We start from the raw sequence: 17,856 nt of genomic DNA on the forward strand, positions 1-17,856 counted from the left end.
GTGATTAGACATGCTGCATGACGAACACTTTGTAAAGATCCATTTTGAGGGTTATATTAGCTGTTTGAACTTTTTTTATGTTGTTTAAGGCAAGCGCGAGCTCTTGGGGTGTGGAGCACAAGATTTAAAGGGCCACACACCCTGAATCGGCTCATTTCTAATTATGCCCCAAAATAGGCAGTTAAAAAAATGAATTAAAAAAAAAAATCTATGGGGTATTTTGAGCTGAAATTTCACAGACACGTTCAGGGGATACCTTAGACTTATATTACATCTTTTAAAAAAAAGTTCTAGGGCACCTTTAAACACAAATGCTCATCTTGCACTAGCTTTGCGATGTGCCATGCATTATGTAATCACATTGGAAAGGTCACACGACATAGGCGGAAGTATCGCGGTACAGCGAAAAACTCCATCTCATTTTCTCCTCCAATTTCAAAATCGTCCAACATCGTTGTTTTACTTTCCTTTTTTTTTTTTCTTTTTTTTTGTAAAGGCCGTTTGACTTAGTCTTTGCACATTCGCTTTGTAAACACTTGCACGGCACTTCCGTCTACATCACGTGTGACCTTTCCAACGCGATTACGTCATGCATGGCACATCGCAGAGCTAATACAAGACGAGCATTTGTGGTTAAAAAGTATATAATTTTTTTTTTTTTTTTTTAGATAAGACCCTTATTCCTTGGTTGGGAGCCCTTTGAAGCTCTACTAAAACTGCAATTTGGACCTTCAACCCATTGGTAGCTATATGGAGTAAAATCCAGGAAAGTTTTAATTTAATTTCGACTGAAGAAAGAAAGACATAAACATCTTGGGTGACATGGGGTTGAGTAAATTAACAGGACATTTGAATTCTGAAGTGAACTAATCCTTTAATTTTACTCAGTATTTATTTAAATTTTTCACAAAAAATAAAAATAAGAAGTGTAAAATATTATTTGTCAATGTTTGCAGTTCAAAAGTTTGGTGTCTGTTAATTTGACTTATTTTCATTTTTTCATTTTTGAGTGTTCATTTTGGACCCTGGATGGGTCAGAAAGAGGGGTAGAGAATGAACACACTGTGGCTATTCCATTCCCACAAAATCAAATATAACTCAGACATTGCTTTGCCAAACAAGAGGACCTATTTATATTAGTGTGGGTTTGCACTTCCTACTTACAGATGGAATGACCAGGATCTGAATTTCTAAAAAAGCTTTCATCTTGCAATCAGCCACCTGACACGCTCTGCCAAACAAAGTCATCAATACACACCCATTTCGCCTGGTTAGTGCAGAATACTCCGACACACACTTTCATGAACACCATTTCATCTCTCTGCTGTTTCATGTGGATATCCCACCATGTGGCTAACTGGACTTATTTCTCGACAATCCTCAACTCATAGCAGGAGAAAATAGCTAATAGGATCTCCAGCATGATTTACGGCACATCCGAAATATTGTGTGATAAAGGAAGTTTAATATCACTGGTCATCCATCTTCAGATTTGTGATGTAGTGGTGCAACATATATAGAGGGGTTCATAACTATATAAGCACGTACAGTATCAAGGCATGATTTTACTGGAACAGATTAAATCATACTGTATCTTAGCGAGACCATCTTTTCTTAGGAAACCTCAAACCAAATAAGATTCAGATCAAGCCCTGAGGCTTTATATTTTGCTGACAGATACTGGATAACAGGAATTGCAGTGCTAAAATTGGAGTTTTGCATTGGTTGACGTCATTCTATTTAAATATCCTGTATCATTTTAGGTTATCATATCTATTTTCTGTCCATGTTGGCCTAAAACTTAAACTTGATCCAGAAAGAGACAACATAGTCAAACTTTCCTAAAATATCAGACAGAGAGAGGATCTGGGAGTCGACACATCACCACAGCAGTTCTTACTCAAAACCATATTGTCAGTATGACATACTACAACCATCGGCTCTGCTACATAAAGCAGCCACTAACTGAGATTGATGTAGATGAGTCCTCAGAGCTGTTCAGATTCCCCCACTTATATGTGGGAAATCAGTATGTGCTCTGAATTTATTATGTTAATGATATTACATCAGTCAAATGAATGCTGTTAAATGTAGGGATATGATATATTGAGTTACAGATATATGGCCAATGGCGATACTGATATCTAGAGAACAGCATGGCTGATGCCAATATAATAATGATTCATACATAATAAAATGTAATGTAGAAAACATGTTTTTGAAATAATCTCTTATAGTCACCAAAACTGAATTTTTTTGTTCAAAGTACAGTAAAAACAATACAATTGTAAAACATTATTACGATATAAAATCACTGTTGTCTATTTTAATATAATGAAAATATAATTTATTTCTGTGATAGCAAAGCTGAATTTTCAGCAGCCAAAATTATTCTAATATGCTGATTTGATGCTCAAGAACATTTAATTTTATTATCAATGTTGATAACAGTTGTGCTGCTTAATATTTTTGTGGAAACCATAATATATATTTTTTCAGGATTCTTTGAAAAAACTAGAAAGCTCAAAGGAACGGCGTTTATTTGATATTTTTGTAACATTATAAATGTCACTTTTGATCATTTTAATGCGAATCAAAGTGGCAATTTATTAACAAAAACAAATATTACTGACCCCAAACTTTTAAGCAGTAGAATATACACACAAATCCCCGAAGCGCTTGGCCAAGATGAAGCTGTTCTCGGCGGGTACACGAGCACTGATCGGCTGCTGGTGGCCTGGAGCTTGCATCTCAAAAACAAATTGTAAAATAGGCACTATGATTAAATATGAGTCACATATTTCAGGTCTAAACAACTACATTCTCACCAAAAAAAACATTCTGTTACAAAATAACAGTAGCATCTATAAAAATATGGTGGGTTTGCTCATCCGCCATGACACTCACTGTGAGAATCCTGAAAGCGGAGTGATTCAAGCAGTGAAACGGATCCTGTGGCAATACTGGTAGAATATCGCATAGCTGGAAAGACCTCTCAGCCAATCAGATTTGTGAACCAAAAAGAACTGTTGTGTTGTTTATATATATATATATATATATATATATATATATATATATATATATATATATATATATATATATATATATATATATATATATATATATATATATATATATATATATACACACACACACACACACACACACATTTAAAATAAAGTGTACATTTATCTTTACTCAAAACTGTTGGCTTAGACATGCTGTACTTCTGCCATGTTCCTCAGTCTATAAAAAACTCCAAGATCCAGCTGAGATGAGTTTGAATGCATTCTATTGATTCACCACGTCAAAAGGTCAAAACAAGAAGTCCAATGTCTTTTCACATGGAGAGAGAGCTGAGAAACCCCGCTGTGAGATTTGGCTCTGGTGTTTGTGCCATTGTCTACGCAAGACCAAACATGCCCTTACAAATGTCATCTCTCCTTTATTCCCTATAAAAGACCAAATGCATCCACACAAGGGGGGCACCAGGGCAAGCCACACACATTTTGTTATTTATAATGAAGATGATGACAAAGCTTCATCTCTAGAGATTCACACATATTAATCACTGTATAATGCACACCCATAAACCCACACTGGCCTTTACTTTTTTTTGTAAATTTTCAGGTGTTGGTATTGTATTACAACGTTGCCTCTTACGCGTAACATCTAGATCAGGGGTGCCCAATCCTGTTCCTGGAGATTTACCAACCTGCAGAGTTCAGATCCAACCCTGATCCCACACACCAGCCTATAATTATCAAGTGCTCCTGAAAATATTAATTAGCTGGTTCAGTTATATTTGATCAGGGTTGGAACTGAACTTTGCAGGAAGGTCTATCTCTAGAAACAGATTTGGCACCCCTGATCTAGAACATGAATCTAAGGCCCAGTTCGTTTCACAGACAAGGCTTAGATTAAGCCAATTAGGCCTTAGTTCAACTAGGACATTTAAGTAACTTTTATAAACATGCCTTAGAAAACAAAATACTTCAGTTAAGACAGTTCAAACATGCATTTTAGTCTTGGACTAGCTCAAGCATTGAGCATTGTCCAGGAGTAAATCTGTTATTAATAAGCAGCTATATATATATATATATAGCTGCTTATTAATAACAGATTTACTCCTGGACAATGCTCATGCTTGAGCTAGTCCAAGACTAAAATGCATGTTTGAACTGTATATATATATATATATATATATATATATATTTTCCATTTACTTAGCCTCATGTCATACAAAATCATGTATGACATTTCTAATGCAAATTTCAATCATTACTGTTTAATTTTCAGACCTCTGATGGCTGAATACGTAAAAAACACATCAATCCTTAAATAGGATAAAGTGCATAACCGTTAATTGCAGGGCAATAGATGCATTGCCCCTATGGATATTTCTAAAATTAAACAAATGGTGAAATTGGAAAGCTGCATAAATACTGGTAAAATAAATACATAATAAGCATTCATTTACATAAATACAATAGCATGTAATGGTACAAAATTCAGTCATCCAGTGACTGGAGACAAGAATCAACATCTCTATTGACTGAGGTTTTGTCCTTCTACATTCAAATTGAAATGTACTAACAAAACAAACGAAAGATGAAGAAAATCTGACCAAAATAGAAAGGGAGAAAGAGAGAGAGAGAAAGAGAGAGAGAGAGAGAGAGAGAGAGAGGTACAACTAGCATTTCAATTACATTATGGCAATTGTTTTTTATCTTTGACGCAGGTTAATGAAACTAATTAGTCTTCACGGCACAGAAGCTTCTGGCGCCCCAGATAATTGCTATTCGCTGAGATAGCAAAAGTCAATTTTGCCTCACACAGCGTCTGGGAAAATAAACATTGAAGCTTATCACTTCTGAAGCCACTACATGAGAGGTTTTACATCAACTCGGCGCACTCTTTCAGTCTTGGTAGCTCCAAAGAATCCTGTAACCTTAAAGTATGCACTTGACAGGGATATACTTGCAAGTTCAGGAACAGCGATCAAAGCTGTGGTTTTAAAAAAAGAGTCTGATTAAAAAAAAAAAGTATTTATCTCAATCAGCAAGGATTGTATCCATCTATTTCAAGTATTCACTGCACTTTCAAGAAACAGCACTCAAGCTACTTTTACCATTTAAATTTACAAAAAAACACAAGTTTAATTTAAATGATTTAATCTTTAACACATTTAACTTTATCTTCTTCAAAATAACACTTACAAAAAAATATGTTTAATCGAGTGTGCTATTAATATACTTCTTTTAAACAAAAAAAAAAAAAAAAGAAAGAATTTTATGCACTTCTCAGAAATATACTTAATTGCACTTAGGCATACTTGACTTATGACGGTCTAAGTATATTTGGCCTATACTCTTTTGATCGAGATTTACATCATATTTAATCATTTAGCAAATGCTTTTATCCAAAGTTTACAAATGAGAACAATAGAAGCAATCAAACCAACAATAGAGCAACAATATGTAAGTGCTGTGACTATCCCTATTAGTCTAGTACAGTACATGTAGCGATATTTTTAAATAAAAAATTAAGTATACAGAATAGAATAGCAAGTGTTGACGAGATAAACTTAAAAGTATAATTAAATATTCTATCGGGATTGAGTAGCCTATTACATTTTTTTCACATAGTTTTACATACTGTCTTATAAACTTGCACTGTTTGAAATTTTATAAAGAAAACAGATATGCTCCTAATTCTACTGTTTGTTCCTAAGTATGCACATTTTTGTGTATATAATCCAGTGTATAGCAATTTACTTTAAATCTACCAGTATATTTCAAGTATTAAAAAATTAATACCTAAATATGAACATACAGTATACTTAAAGTGCAAAAGTGCAAAAGTGCAAAAGTGCAAAAAAAAAAAAAAAAAAAAATATATATATATATATATATATATATATATATATATATATATATAGTAAATTATAAGTATGATGCTAAGTTTAAAGAAAACTTTCATGTATACTTGCAGAATAAAATAAAATTACTAAGAGTATACTTCAAAGTGTACTTTCATAAACTAAAAAAGTTTGCTTGTAACATAGTTGCAGTACAAACAAAAAACCTAGTTGTAAACTGGTTGTGTACTCAAAGTTTACTACTGTTACACTTAAAGTATACTTTTATACACAATTTATATACAATTTATACACCAATTTAGTCCCATGTACTACTAGTACATTGATATTAGCATACTTACTACATAATACTTGAACATTACTTAAGTATACTTAATAAAATGAACTTGAAGTATACTTATTTTTTGTATTCATTGAACATTCTATCTATCTATCTATCTATCTAGAACTGCTTTCAAGTCATAGCACTAAGTTTTGGTAGAGAACTAAGTTTCCATTAAAATATTTGTCTGCTATGAATTTCTAACGATAAAAAGAAAGAATATGAAACAAAAATAATAGTAATAAATATAGCTGCAAGCAGCAATTACGGGGCCAAGCACAAAAACGGCACAACAAGCCAGCCAACATGGCCGTGAGCATCAGACCAACAGCAGCAGTGAGCAATTAGAAAAAAAAAAGTTATTAGCATTTTTGTCAATTTTGTTATATTTTTTGACCACAAGGTGGAGCTGGTCTGAACCTTCTCAGGCTCCTTCAGGGCATTGTCCTGATGACCCATACCAAATTTATGAATTTTGGTCAAACCCATCAGAAGTTATAAGCAAAAAATTTTCATATCTCCACTCCAGTAGGTGGCGCTGCGCCGAAACACTGTATAATGCCTCAGGTCATGCTTGTGATGACACGTACCAAGTTTGGTCTGAATATGATAAAGCATTGCAGAGATACAGCTTCAAGAGTCATTTTTGCATCATATCTCAAATTGTTTGCTCTGGTATACGAAAACTGTTTGACTTATCGACTTCAAATCCATAACTTTCTGTCGGCATGGTCTGAAGATCATACGGTTCAATTTTGGTGAAAATCGGAGCAACGGTCTAGGAGGAGTTTGAAAAAGTACGTTTTTAAAGAAAAACAATACAGCGGACAGGAAGTTCAGCTGACTATAGCAAATTTGATATCTATGTTCTCAGCATGACCCAAGGAATCTACAGAGACCAGTTTCATTACAATCGGTTAATATAGTCAAAAGTTATTAGCATTTTTGTAAATTTTGTTCTAACTTTTGACCACAAGGTGGCGATGGTCCGAAACTTCTCAGGCTCCTTCAGGGCATTGTGCTGATGACCCCTACCAAGTTTCATAACGATACGCTACTGCGTTCATAAAATACAGCATTTTAGCACAAAATTCAAAATGGCTGACAGCCAAAATGTCCGATATGGGAAAATTGGATATCATTCGATTCGGCATGATGCCCCAAATCGAACAAGACCAAATTCATGATTTTTGGCCAAAGCCATCAGAAGTTATAAGCAAAAATATCAATTTTTCATATCTCCGCACCACTAGGTGGCGCTGCGCCGAAACGCTGCATGTTGCCTCAGGTCATGCTTGTGATGACAGGTACCAAGTTTGGTCTGAATACGATAAAGCGTTGCGGAGAAACAGCTTTATGTCTATTTTCGCAAGAACTACTTACAATTTGTTCGCGTGTTTTTCGAAAACGGTTTGAGGAATCAACTTGAATTCCATAACTTTTTGTCGGCATGGTCTGAAGATGATCTGGTTCAATTTTCGTGAAAATCGGAGTAACGGCCTAGGAGGAGTTCGAAAAAGTACGTTTTTCAGAAAATTCAAAATGGCGGAAAAAATTTCATGACGGAAAATGACGTCATAGGGTGCCATCGATTCGACTTGACCTAAGGAATCAGAGGAAAAAGGAATTTTGTTTCTAGCCCTTATGGTTCAAAAGTTATTAACATAAACATAAGTGCAACTTTGGACAGCTGGTGGCGCTAGAGGGATTGAGTTAGAGACTCCAAATTTGCTATGGACAAAGGTCAGACTGTCCTCTAACAGTGTGCCAAATTTCACAACTTTCCCGCAAGCGGTTCTATGGGCTGCCATAGACTTCAAGAGCGGAAGAAGAAATGGAAGAAGAATAATAATAAGCGTACGGAACGCCAACAATAACAATAGGTGCCTAAGCACCTTCGGTGCTTGGCCCCTAATAACAGAACTGTTTAGCAAACTTACAAATCCCACAAACTAACATTCGCCAATTTGATATCAACTTTCTGAAAAGCTTTGGAAATCAGATTTGAAAAGGCCCACAGCCCGATGGCTTTAGGAATGAAAAGCTTGTCTCTAAATGGCCACTGCTGTTCAGGATTTAGATTGTTAACATATTGATCTAAAAGAGCCTCACCTTGCTTTGCCTGTTTTTAATGGCATCCATCGATAGTGTGACCTTCATGTATACAAATGGCTCAGGTTTGGAGAGGGGAGAGAATGGATTATTTCCACTTATAACTATAAATCCAACCTAACCTCGGCCTTTAGATGTCAATCAATGCGGCAAAACTCAAGCTAAGACTCTTCGATCCACATCTGAAATAATAACAAGCCATATAAAACGAGTGGGCCAGAAGAACTGAAATGAAATAAGCTGGAGAAACCACAACAGAAGATATTAAATCAGTTTCATTTGATACAAAAGTAAATCTCTGCATTGGATTTCTGTATTAGCGTCTATGGAAGTTTTTTACAGTTTGAAAGAGCTGAGAGTTCTTTTTTCTTTTTTTTTTTAATTTGCATTGCAGGCCTGATAATATTATAAGGAAGCGGAGTGTTTCAAACAAATGCCTTAACTGCACACTATGAAAAATGAGTGCAGGTCGAAAGATGTCAGTAAGATTTAGTGTGTAAAAATTGGGAGAGTGCCGCATCCGGATCGGAACCAGGAAGAGGAGCGAGTCTGGAGTGAGCTGCAAAGCTGCAAGTAGGTCAGGACTATTCCTAGTCTCCCACCATATGTTAAGAGATGTGCAGAAATAGAAATAGAAAGAGAGAGAGAGAGAGAGTGATAGACAGACAGAGAAAGACAGAGGGATGGAGTAGAGGAAAGAAAGGCTGTATAAGACAGACAGTGTGAGAGGAAGAGAAAGAACTTTGAAGTAAATGGTGGCAGAGAATCAATCTGTAAATGCACCAGCTGGCATTGCAGACCAGCCAAACTCCTGCCGCGAAGCTCGACCAGAACAGACCAAAGTCTTTGGCCCACCTGCAAAATGCCTTTCACTCAAAAAAAAAAAAAAAAAAAAAAAAAAAAAAGAAACAAGAAACAATAAGATTTTTGTGCTTGCTCAGTGTACTTACTAAAAGGTGCAATGTGTACATTTTAGGAGGATCTATTGACAGAAATACAATATAATATACATAACTATGTTTTCATTGGTGTATAAAGACCTTACATAATGAACCGTTATGTTTTTATTACCTTAGAATGAGTAATTTCTATCTACATACACAGCGGGTCCCCTTACAAGTCGCCATTTTACGTCGGCATGTTTCCACAGTAGCCCTAAATGGACAAACTGCTCTACAAGAGCGCGTTTGCTTTACTGGCTACTCTCAGCTGTTTCAGACGACGACATCTTTGTCCTGTATTGGCCATTTATATAATTCAGTTAATAATATAAAAATGCAATAATAAATCAGTTAGTATGTGCTGGAACTATCCACTTTGTACAAAATAAAACAAATGATTACAACTGTCACAGTGACATTCAGTTTGTTTCCGTTCGTTGTCATTACACTGCAAAAAATGCTGTTCTTACTTAGAGTTTTTGTCTTGTTTCTAGTCAAAATATCTTAAAGTTCTTAGATCAAGAAGCATTTTCTTGACAAGTAAAAATTATTTTCTTGTTTTTAGGAAAAATAAGTAAAAATTAAGTGAGTTTTCCCTTAAAGGTCCCGTTCTTCGTGATCCCATGTTTCAAACTTTAGTTAGTGTGTAATGTTGTTGTTAGAGTATAAATAAAATCTGCAAAATTTTAAAGCTCAAAGTTCAATGCCAAGCGAGATATTTTATTTAACAGAAGTCGCCTACATCGAACGGCCAGTTTGGATTACATCCCTCTACTTCCTTCTTTAATGACGTCACTAAAACAGTTTTTTGACTAATCTCCGCCCACAGGAATACACAAGAGTTGCGTTTGTAGAGTGTGTTTGTCGCCATGTCGTCGAAACGCTGTTATTTTCATCCCGCAGTCCAATCACCAGGTCTGATTCCGGCTCAAATTGATAGGGTAAAATTAAAGACATGTTTACAATAACACTGAGCGCGTGCATCTCCACGTTATGGTAAGAGGCGTGACCTTTCCGGCAAGGTTCGCTAAGCTGCTGTCGAATCACAACACAGGAACCGCTGGCACAATCAGAACTCGTTACGTATTTCTGAAGGAGGGACTTCATAGAACAAGGAAGTCATCAGCCCGTTTTTATGACAGTGGAAACAGCGGTATACAGATAAGTAAATTATGTGAAAAATACTGTGTTTTTTTACACGCGAAACATGAACACATGTTATATTGCACACTATAAACACAATCAAAGCTTCAAAAAACCACGAAAAACGGGACCTTTAAAACAAGCAAAATAATCTGCCAGTGGGGTAAGCAAAATAATCTTATATCAAACCAAAAATAAGATATATAATCTTGTTTTCAGTTTGGATTAAGATTATTTAAAAAAAAAAAAAAAAGAAAAAAAAAAGTGAGCATCGAAAGTTTCTGAAATTTGGTTGATTTTGACACAAAATTACCCAAATGTGTTTTGGGTAAAAGAACCACGCCCCAGTCCTCGGGTGCTCTGGCTCCATCTCTGACGCTCATCCCCACGGCTGCGCCCAGTTCTCAAGAACCTGCGACGATGCTCAGCTCCATCGGCCCTTCGTCTGCACCTGTGGATCCGTCGGCCTCGCCTCCATCGGTCGGCCCCAAGGTGTCAACAGCCACACCATCTACTTCTTGGCTCCTCCCTCCCTCGACTCCGCTGTGGGAAGCTCTGGGTCTGTGCCATCAGGAACCTTGCATTGTCGCCGCTGGGGTCTCGTTGTCATCCTACCATCACTATCTATTCGCCACATCTCTTCCCTCCTGCCTTTCACCATCCCTTCACCACATCCTGCCTCAATCCCATCACTTCTGCCTCCCTGCACCATTTCGCCATCTCCTTGTCCCCCTCTATCCCTCGAATGAATGTTTAATGTCTTATGGGTTTTGGAACGACATGAGGGTGAGTAATTAATGAAAGAATTTTAATTTTTGGGTGAACTGATAATTAATGTAAATATGAATTACTATAATAACAAAATATTATTTATATAATTTAAATAATAATATATTTTTTATAATAATAAATCAATCCATTTGTGTTGGAACTACTTTAATAACGACAATAATATAGCCAGCAAAATCGATGGCACTTGCTAAGCTTTTGCAGGACCCCACAGAAATATAATTGAATAGAAAGTCACTGAACTATAAATTAATGAATTTGAATATTTGTAGAATTAATTTTGAGTGTTTCTGATTAATCCTTAACTTTCCTTGGGATTTCACTTGGGATAGTGCTGAGATCAGGAAAATGGAGAAGGATCAAATTTGAGATGAAACCACTAACGTATGCCCCTCTTCCTGTGAACCACCCACTGTTCTGGTCACCTCCAGTAGTAATTGCATGTAGGGGATTTAAAAAAATCCAATAAAGAATGACGAGAAACTGTGTGATCGCTTTAGAGGGAAAAGTTGGGACCAGTGGGGATACTGAGAATAGGTGTGCATGGGCGGTACACCCACTGTTAATCCACCGGCAGAGATGGAGAGTGATTAAATTAAACAGCACAGTCATAGGCATCTGTGTGGGGAAAACCACTTGAGAGATGCCGCTGAAAACAAATGAAATATCGATGGCTACAATGACTTTGGCATTATTTGATGGAGTGGAGATGAAATATTGGCTTGATTGGATTTTTTAATCAAATCAGAGTTCAGATTTTGGACTAGCGTGGTTCTCACAAGGGTGAGTCATGTTTGAAAGTGTTTCTGGAGCAAGATAATGTGTCCACTGACAGCTCTCAGCATCAGCTGAAATTTGGGGAACTGGAAATACATTTCCATTATACCTTTTAAAAGTACAGAGAGTCATTTTTTTTTTTTTTGTAGTTCTAAAAGAGTTTTTTTTTTTTTTTTCCTCTGGGGAGTGAGGCGAGGCCTCCATCCCACTGTGATTGGCTGATCAAGCTGTCAATGGAATAATGCCTGTCAATGATGATCACAATGTGTCCAAATTAGCCTGAATGTGTCAAACTGGTTTACATGGATGAACTAATTACAAAGTAAACAAATCAGTCACTCATCAATCATTCATTTTGGCCAACTAAAATTAACAAATGATCCAAAAACAAGGTGACTATTAATAATATTAGACAATCAACAGTTTGTGACTATAAGTTAAATATCTACAGTACAAAACATTTTTAAAAATGTTTTTACATTTTAACTAATTACTATTTTTGGAGCAATTCAAAATTTCCAAAATGTTTAAAACACAAACTTTGTGTTTGTTAACATACACTTTTGAACTTTTGCACTGTTAGCCCGGATAAGTTGAATTTACTTAAAAAATTTGAGGAAACTGGTTGCCCTAAAAAAATTAAGTAATGTTAACTTAATAATTCGAGTTCATTTAACTTAAAATGTTTTGTAATATTAATTACTTTGTAGTTATTACACCTAGTATATTTAAGTTCAATGTACTAAGCAAGTTAACTTGCCACCAATCAAAATTCATCCATGCCTCCCATCAGGCATTGCTGCACGAATAAATTATGAGCTGAATTGTCTTAGTAATTTTCTTTATTCTCACTATTTAAATTTCGCTTTTTTTCTGTGACTTTTTAGTAGCTTGTTTTCTAATGTTCAGAGTTGATCTGTTTATCAGAATATGTTGCTTGTCACCGTTGTTGAGATTCATACGCTGATTCTTGATGTCTGTGTGTGCCTAATTTTTTTTTTCTGTGATAAGGACAACTTAAAAAAAAAAAAAAATGTATTGTAAAAGTCAATAATGTAAATCTAACTCAGAGATTGGGCTCTAAATGAGTTCAGTGATTCAGATCAATAATGATTATGTGAAAACATAATCAACACCACCTGATCATCTTTTAACTTTGCTTGTCTGGTTGGTTGTAATGCAGTTAAAACTACCCAAACAAAATCTATTATTAAAAAGTCAAGGGTCAAGAGCTCAACTAAAACAAACCCTGACCTCGATGATGGTAACTTAAAAATTGTGATTTTCTCCTTTGGTGAAAAACTATAAAAAGGTAAATGTTTGGAAAAAAATGTCTGTAGAACAGCCAAAAAAATGTTCCAACTGCCATCAACAGCTCCTTGAATTCACACACACCACGACAAAATGGCGTCATTACCTGCCGCATACCAGTGTGTAGGAGGCATGGTCAGGAGAAAAACTTCATAATTTAAGTGCATTTAACTTACATTTATTAACACATTCAAATACACCCACAAATTAGTAGAATATACTTACATTTTATAAGTAATGCAACCAAACTTAAATATTTTATGTATATTGTAATTATATTTTTAAGTAAATATAAAATCCGGGCTAAGAGTGTGGGGTCAGTAAGATTTTTTTTTATAATGCAAGGATGTTATTAAATTGATGAAAAAGTGACAGTAAAGACATTTACAGCGTTTACAAATGCAGCTCTGTCATGACAACTATCGGAGTGTTTGGCATGGTAATGGGTATGACAATGTTGACATGTTTGGTCTTGGTGGAATAGATCTGCTACGCTGCTGCTGCTTTTATTGCTGCTGCTGCTGTAGGTTATTGCTGCAGAGCAAGTACAGGACTTGCTACTGCCAATACATACACAACACGCTGCTGTGAGCAAGTAAGACATGCTGTTGCTGTACAATATAGCGAACATGAATTACCCGTAGTAGATCTATACAGGTGGAGCTGGGGAAGGTGGGCGGTTTCTAAATGCGCACTGCACTGCTAAGGCAAATGCTACCCATGTATTTGAAGGTTGAGCATGCAAGCTCATTGGTTCCTGCTGTATCAGTAGCTAATCAGCTGTGTCCTATAGATAATGATGTGATTACGAGCAGGTTGAGTTAAAGGACCTATTAGCCTGTGCCATCTAGAGTTTCATGACAGAACTTGTACTGTATTTCTTTTGAATGTTATTCGCCAAAGAATCCTAAAAAAAAAACTATTACAGAAGTCTGCTGAAAATTCAGGTTTACCATCACAGGAATAAATTACGTTTTAAAATATATTAAAATAGAAAAAAAAAAGTAAAAATATTACACATATTATTTTTTTTAATGTATTTTTATTAAAATAAATGCAGGTTTGGTGAGAGAGAGAGATTGAAAAAGTAGAGAAAACTGACTCCAAACCTAAATATAGTAAATAAATAAATAACTAATACAAATGAACAACAGTATGGTCTATTGTTTAGCTGTTGATAGACAAGTTATCTATTTTTTTAATGTTTTTTTTTTGTTTTGTTTTTTTAACTTTTAACTACTTTAAAATAAAATAGAACTGGAACTTGAATTTACTGCATTTGCAACAATAATAATGAGTCCAAAAGTTTTTCCAAACGTAGACAAAGGGTGGGAAAAAAATGTTTGGAAGTGTAAAAAAAAACACACACACACACACACACACACACACACACACAAACATTGTCCATAAATTCCACACAGTACCGTTAAAATTCAGAAATATTTTAGCTTTACGTTTAGTCTGTATTTATGAACTGTCCATTGTACAAATGCTCTCAGTACTGTTCTGTATTAACAGCAGGAGAAGTGGGTTTCTCCACAGGATGTTCCCTTCATTCCTCTCAGCTCACACGGAGTAATTAAAGCTCTAGAGACGGGAGGTATATTAGCGTCATGGCATTTTGGCTTAAATGATACAGAAATGATGAGTGACCATACACAGAATCCATTAGTGATGCACAGTAGGTTAGAGGAGGTTCTGGGAGCCCAGGGGACCCGGAAAGAGCTCTTTTTAGTCATATTTGGCTTGCTGGTGAAATCTTCACATCAACTTTGTTGTGGCATGAAGACACCAGCTTCTTTCATTTTTTTTTTACAGAAAATAAATAGAACTTATTTAACAAATGTATCTTGGCACTTCCTAACCACAGTTGTGCAATATGAAAGGGAACTTGGGAAGAGAAAAATGTTCACATCAGAGTTGGATTAGTATCAAAATTTCAGCTCCAGACTGATACCAGCTTCTGGTACTTTGGTATGGATACTAAATCTGTTCTTTAGCCAACAAAAAAGCAGCCTCTGTAGACTTATGGAATGAAACTAGAGTTGTAAATAGATTTAATAATTCAATGTCAATGTGTTTGGTTCATCAAAATTCCATTTCTACAGCAGTGCTCAAATAACTTTTGCATTTCTCAAAGAGCATCAACTGCAGTGAACTCAATGCAAACCTCAATCAATGCATAATATAATATAATATAATATAATATAATATAATATAATATATATATAATATAATATAATATAATATAATATAATATAATATAATTTTGTCTTTTAATTTTGAGGTATATACAGAAAATCTAATGCTTGTGTTTAACAAATTACTTTTGTTTAACATCCCAATCTGCATTTGATACAGTGATAAAGTACAGAATGAAACTTAGTAAAAAAGTATTAAAAACATTTAATCAATATCATGCAATGACATCAACTTTTTACTTCATTAACTGCTTATGTTGCTTTGGTCACGTACAAAATTTGCTGAATGATGATATTGTACTGTGGTAAATTTTTGATACAACAATATGTTTTAGCAGCAGTAATACCCAGCAACCCTGTATGTACACAAAACACAAGAACCCATTTCGCTGAAGAATTAAGGCAACATGAGGTTAAACAATAAAAAAGAGAAAATAGATTATTTAATATGGCTACTTTGTGGCATTTCAGACATACTTTAAACACCTAAAAAGTCCAGCAGCTAAACTTTGCAGGTATATATCAATATAAGACATTTCCTTTGTTTCAGTGACCTGGTTTGTCAGTAATGTTAGAAGCTGAAACAAGACAAAAGAATGAGCAGGAAAAATGTTGGAAACCCTTATCCTGAGCCATACAGTGCGTACATTTAATAGGCTGTTACTGAAGCCCCACTTGTGAAGGTGTAATCCTTAATTACACCGCTTGACTGCTTCCACAACCACTTCACCCTTCACAGTCCATATGGATGGATCCATGTGAAACATGAGTGGTGATTTTAATCTCTAGATTTGAAGCAGACTCACAAATGTATTACTGTGTAAGAGCATGGATCACAGTGCTCATTTAAACACCAGAGGTGATTTGAGTCTATTGTTGGAAGAAGCATTTAGATGAATATCTTTACAATATCACCCACAGCACTGATTAAACAATTCAACTTTCAATCATTTTTACTCAAAGGTTATGTGTTTTCTGATAAATTGATGTTATAAAATAAAAAGAATATTGTAGAAGTGTATTTTTAGATAGATAGATAGATAGATAGATAGAGAGAGAGAGAGAGAGAAAGAGAGAGAGAGAGAGAGAGAGAGAGAGAGTTTTCTTGCATGGACCTTGGCTGAACTTAACTAAGATCAATGCCAGAGCACAGTTATATAGAAGTGTGTGTGAGAGAGAGAACGAAAGAGAATAGAAACCATGCAGGATGTTGTTAGTTATTTCCTCAGCCTAAGTGCAGCAGAATCCAAGAAGAATTCAGAGAAAGTGCCAGGGCCCCCCATGCTTTTCACCTGAACCTGAAGTCAGCATGAAGCAGAAGTTAAGATTTATTTCCCATTGTGACATACACCTAAGGGAAACGAACGGGACTTGATTTTGGTCATCTGGAATTTATTGGATTGTTGTGGTTTGCTATAGCTATTTCATGTGAGTGAGTCATCAGAAAAGAGATTATGAGGATATATTATTATTATTATTTTAAATAAAGATGTTCACAGATAAATCAATTATAAAAGTACTGCAATATTCCATTAAAAAGAAGAGTTGTCAGTTTTGATTTCATGGTGACTTTAAGCTAAAATGTTTATATCAATCAATCAATCAATCAATCAATCTGTGAAACATTTCCCTCGAGATTGTTGAATCAGAACAAGCACCGTCTGACTCCTAAACGACTCTAGTGAGTTGTTCACTCTAGTGAGTCGTTTTTTTTTTTTTTTTTTTTTTTTTTTTTTTGAATCTGTCAAACGTTATCAGTTATCGATTCAGTCAGCTCAAGCACAAGTTCGGAGCGGTTTTCAACTCAGTGAAACTGTAACGCGATACTTCAAAAACAGAGAGCAAAACAACGCTGAATGAAATGGACATATTTACAGAGGACGGAAACAGCCTTCGAAAGCCTCCTATCGTTTGCCAGCGATGAAGATGTACTGGGTCTTTATTATGTCCAGTGCCTGCACGTGGAGCTTGTGAACGACTCTGTGGAAAGGCATCAGGTAAAAAATAATCCGACCGAATATCATATCAATACACAAACGCCTGGTTTTACAGATAGGTAGGGCTTATTTTAGTCCTAGAGTAGGCCTTAGTTAAATTAGTACATTTAAGTAGCTTTTATAAACGTGCCATATATATATATATATATATATATATATATATATATATATATATATATACACACATTCTGGTGTGCATCTTGAGACAAAACAATGGCACTGACATATTTTAAAGGATTAGTTCACTTTCAAATAAAATTTTCCTGATCATTTACTCACCCCCATGTCATCAAGATGTTCATGTCTTTCTTTCTTCAGTCGAAAAGAAAGTTTTTTGATGAAAACATTCCAGGATTTTTCTCCTTATAGTGGACTTCAGTGG

At 35.3% G+C, this 17,856-nt stretch overlaps 1 protein-coding gene across 4 annotated transcripts in view; it reads left to right on the plus strand.

Annotated features, from left to right (window-relative positions):
- The first annotated feature begins 17,195 nt into the window (after positions 1–17,195).
- Positions 17,196–17,856, plus strand: part of LOC125256605 (chemokine-like protein TAFA-1) — a 240,557-nt gene continuing 239,896 nt past the window's right edge. For 2 of the 4 annotated variants that reach the window (XR_007182148.1, XM_048172734.1), the window contains exon 1: positions 17,196–17,474. Coding sequence is in view for 1 of the 4 variants with exons in the window: in XM_048172734.1 (XP_048028691.1) it covers positions 17,334–17,474 (141 nt within the window). In the remaining 3 variants the exon portion in view is untranslated. The remainder of the gene's footprint in view (positions 17,475–17,856) is intronic. The other 2 variants (XR_007182147.1, XR_007182150.1) reach the window with 2 other exon arrangements.

The sequence above is a fragment of the Megalobrama amblycephala genome, linkage group LG21 (assembly GCF_018812025.1).
Source record: "Megalobrama amblycephala isolate DHTTF-2021 linkage group LG21, ASM1881202v1, whole genome shotgun sequence".
NCBI classification, from domain to species: Eukaryota; Metazoa; Chordata; class Actinopteri; order Cypriniformes; family Xenocyprididae; genus Megalobrama; species Megalobrama amblycephala.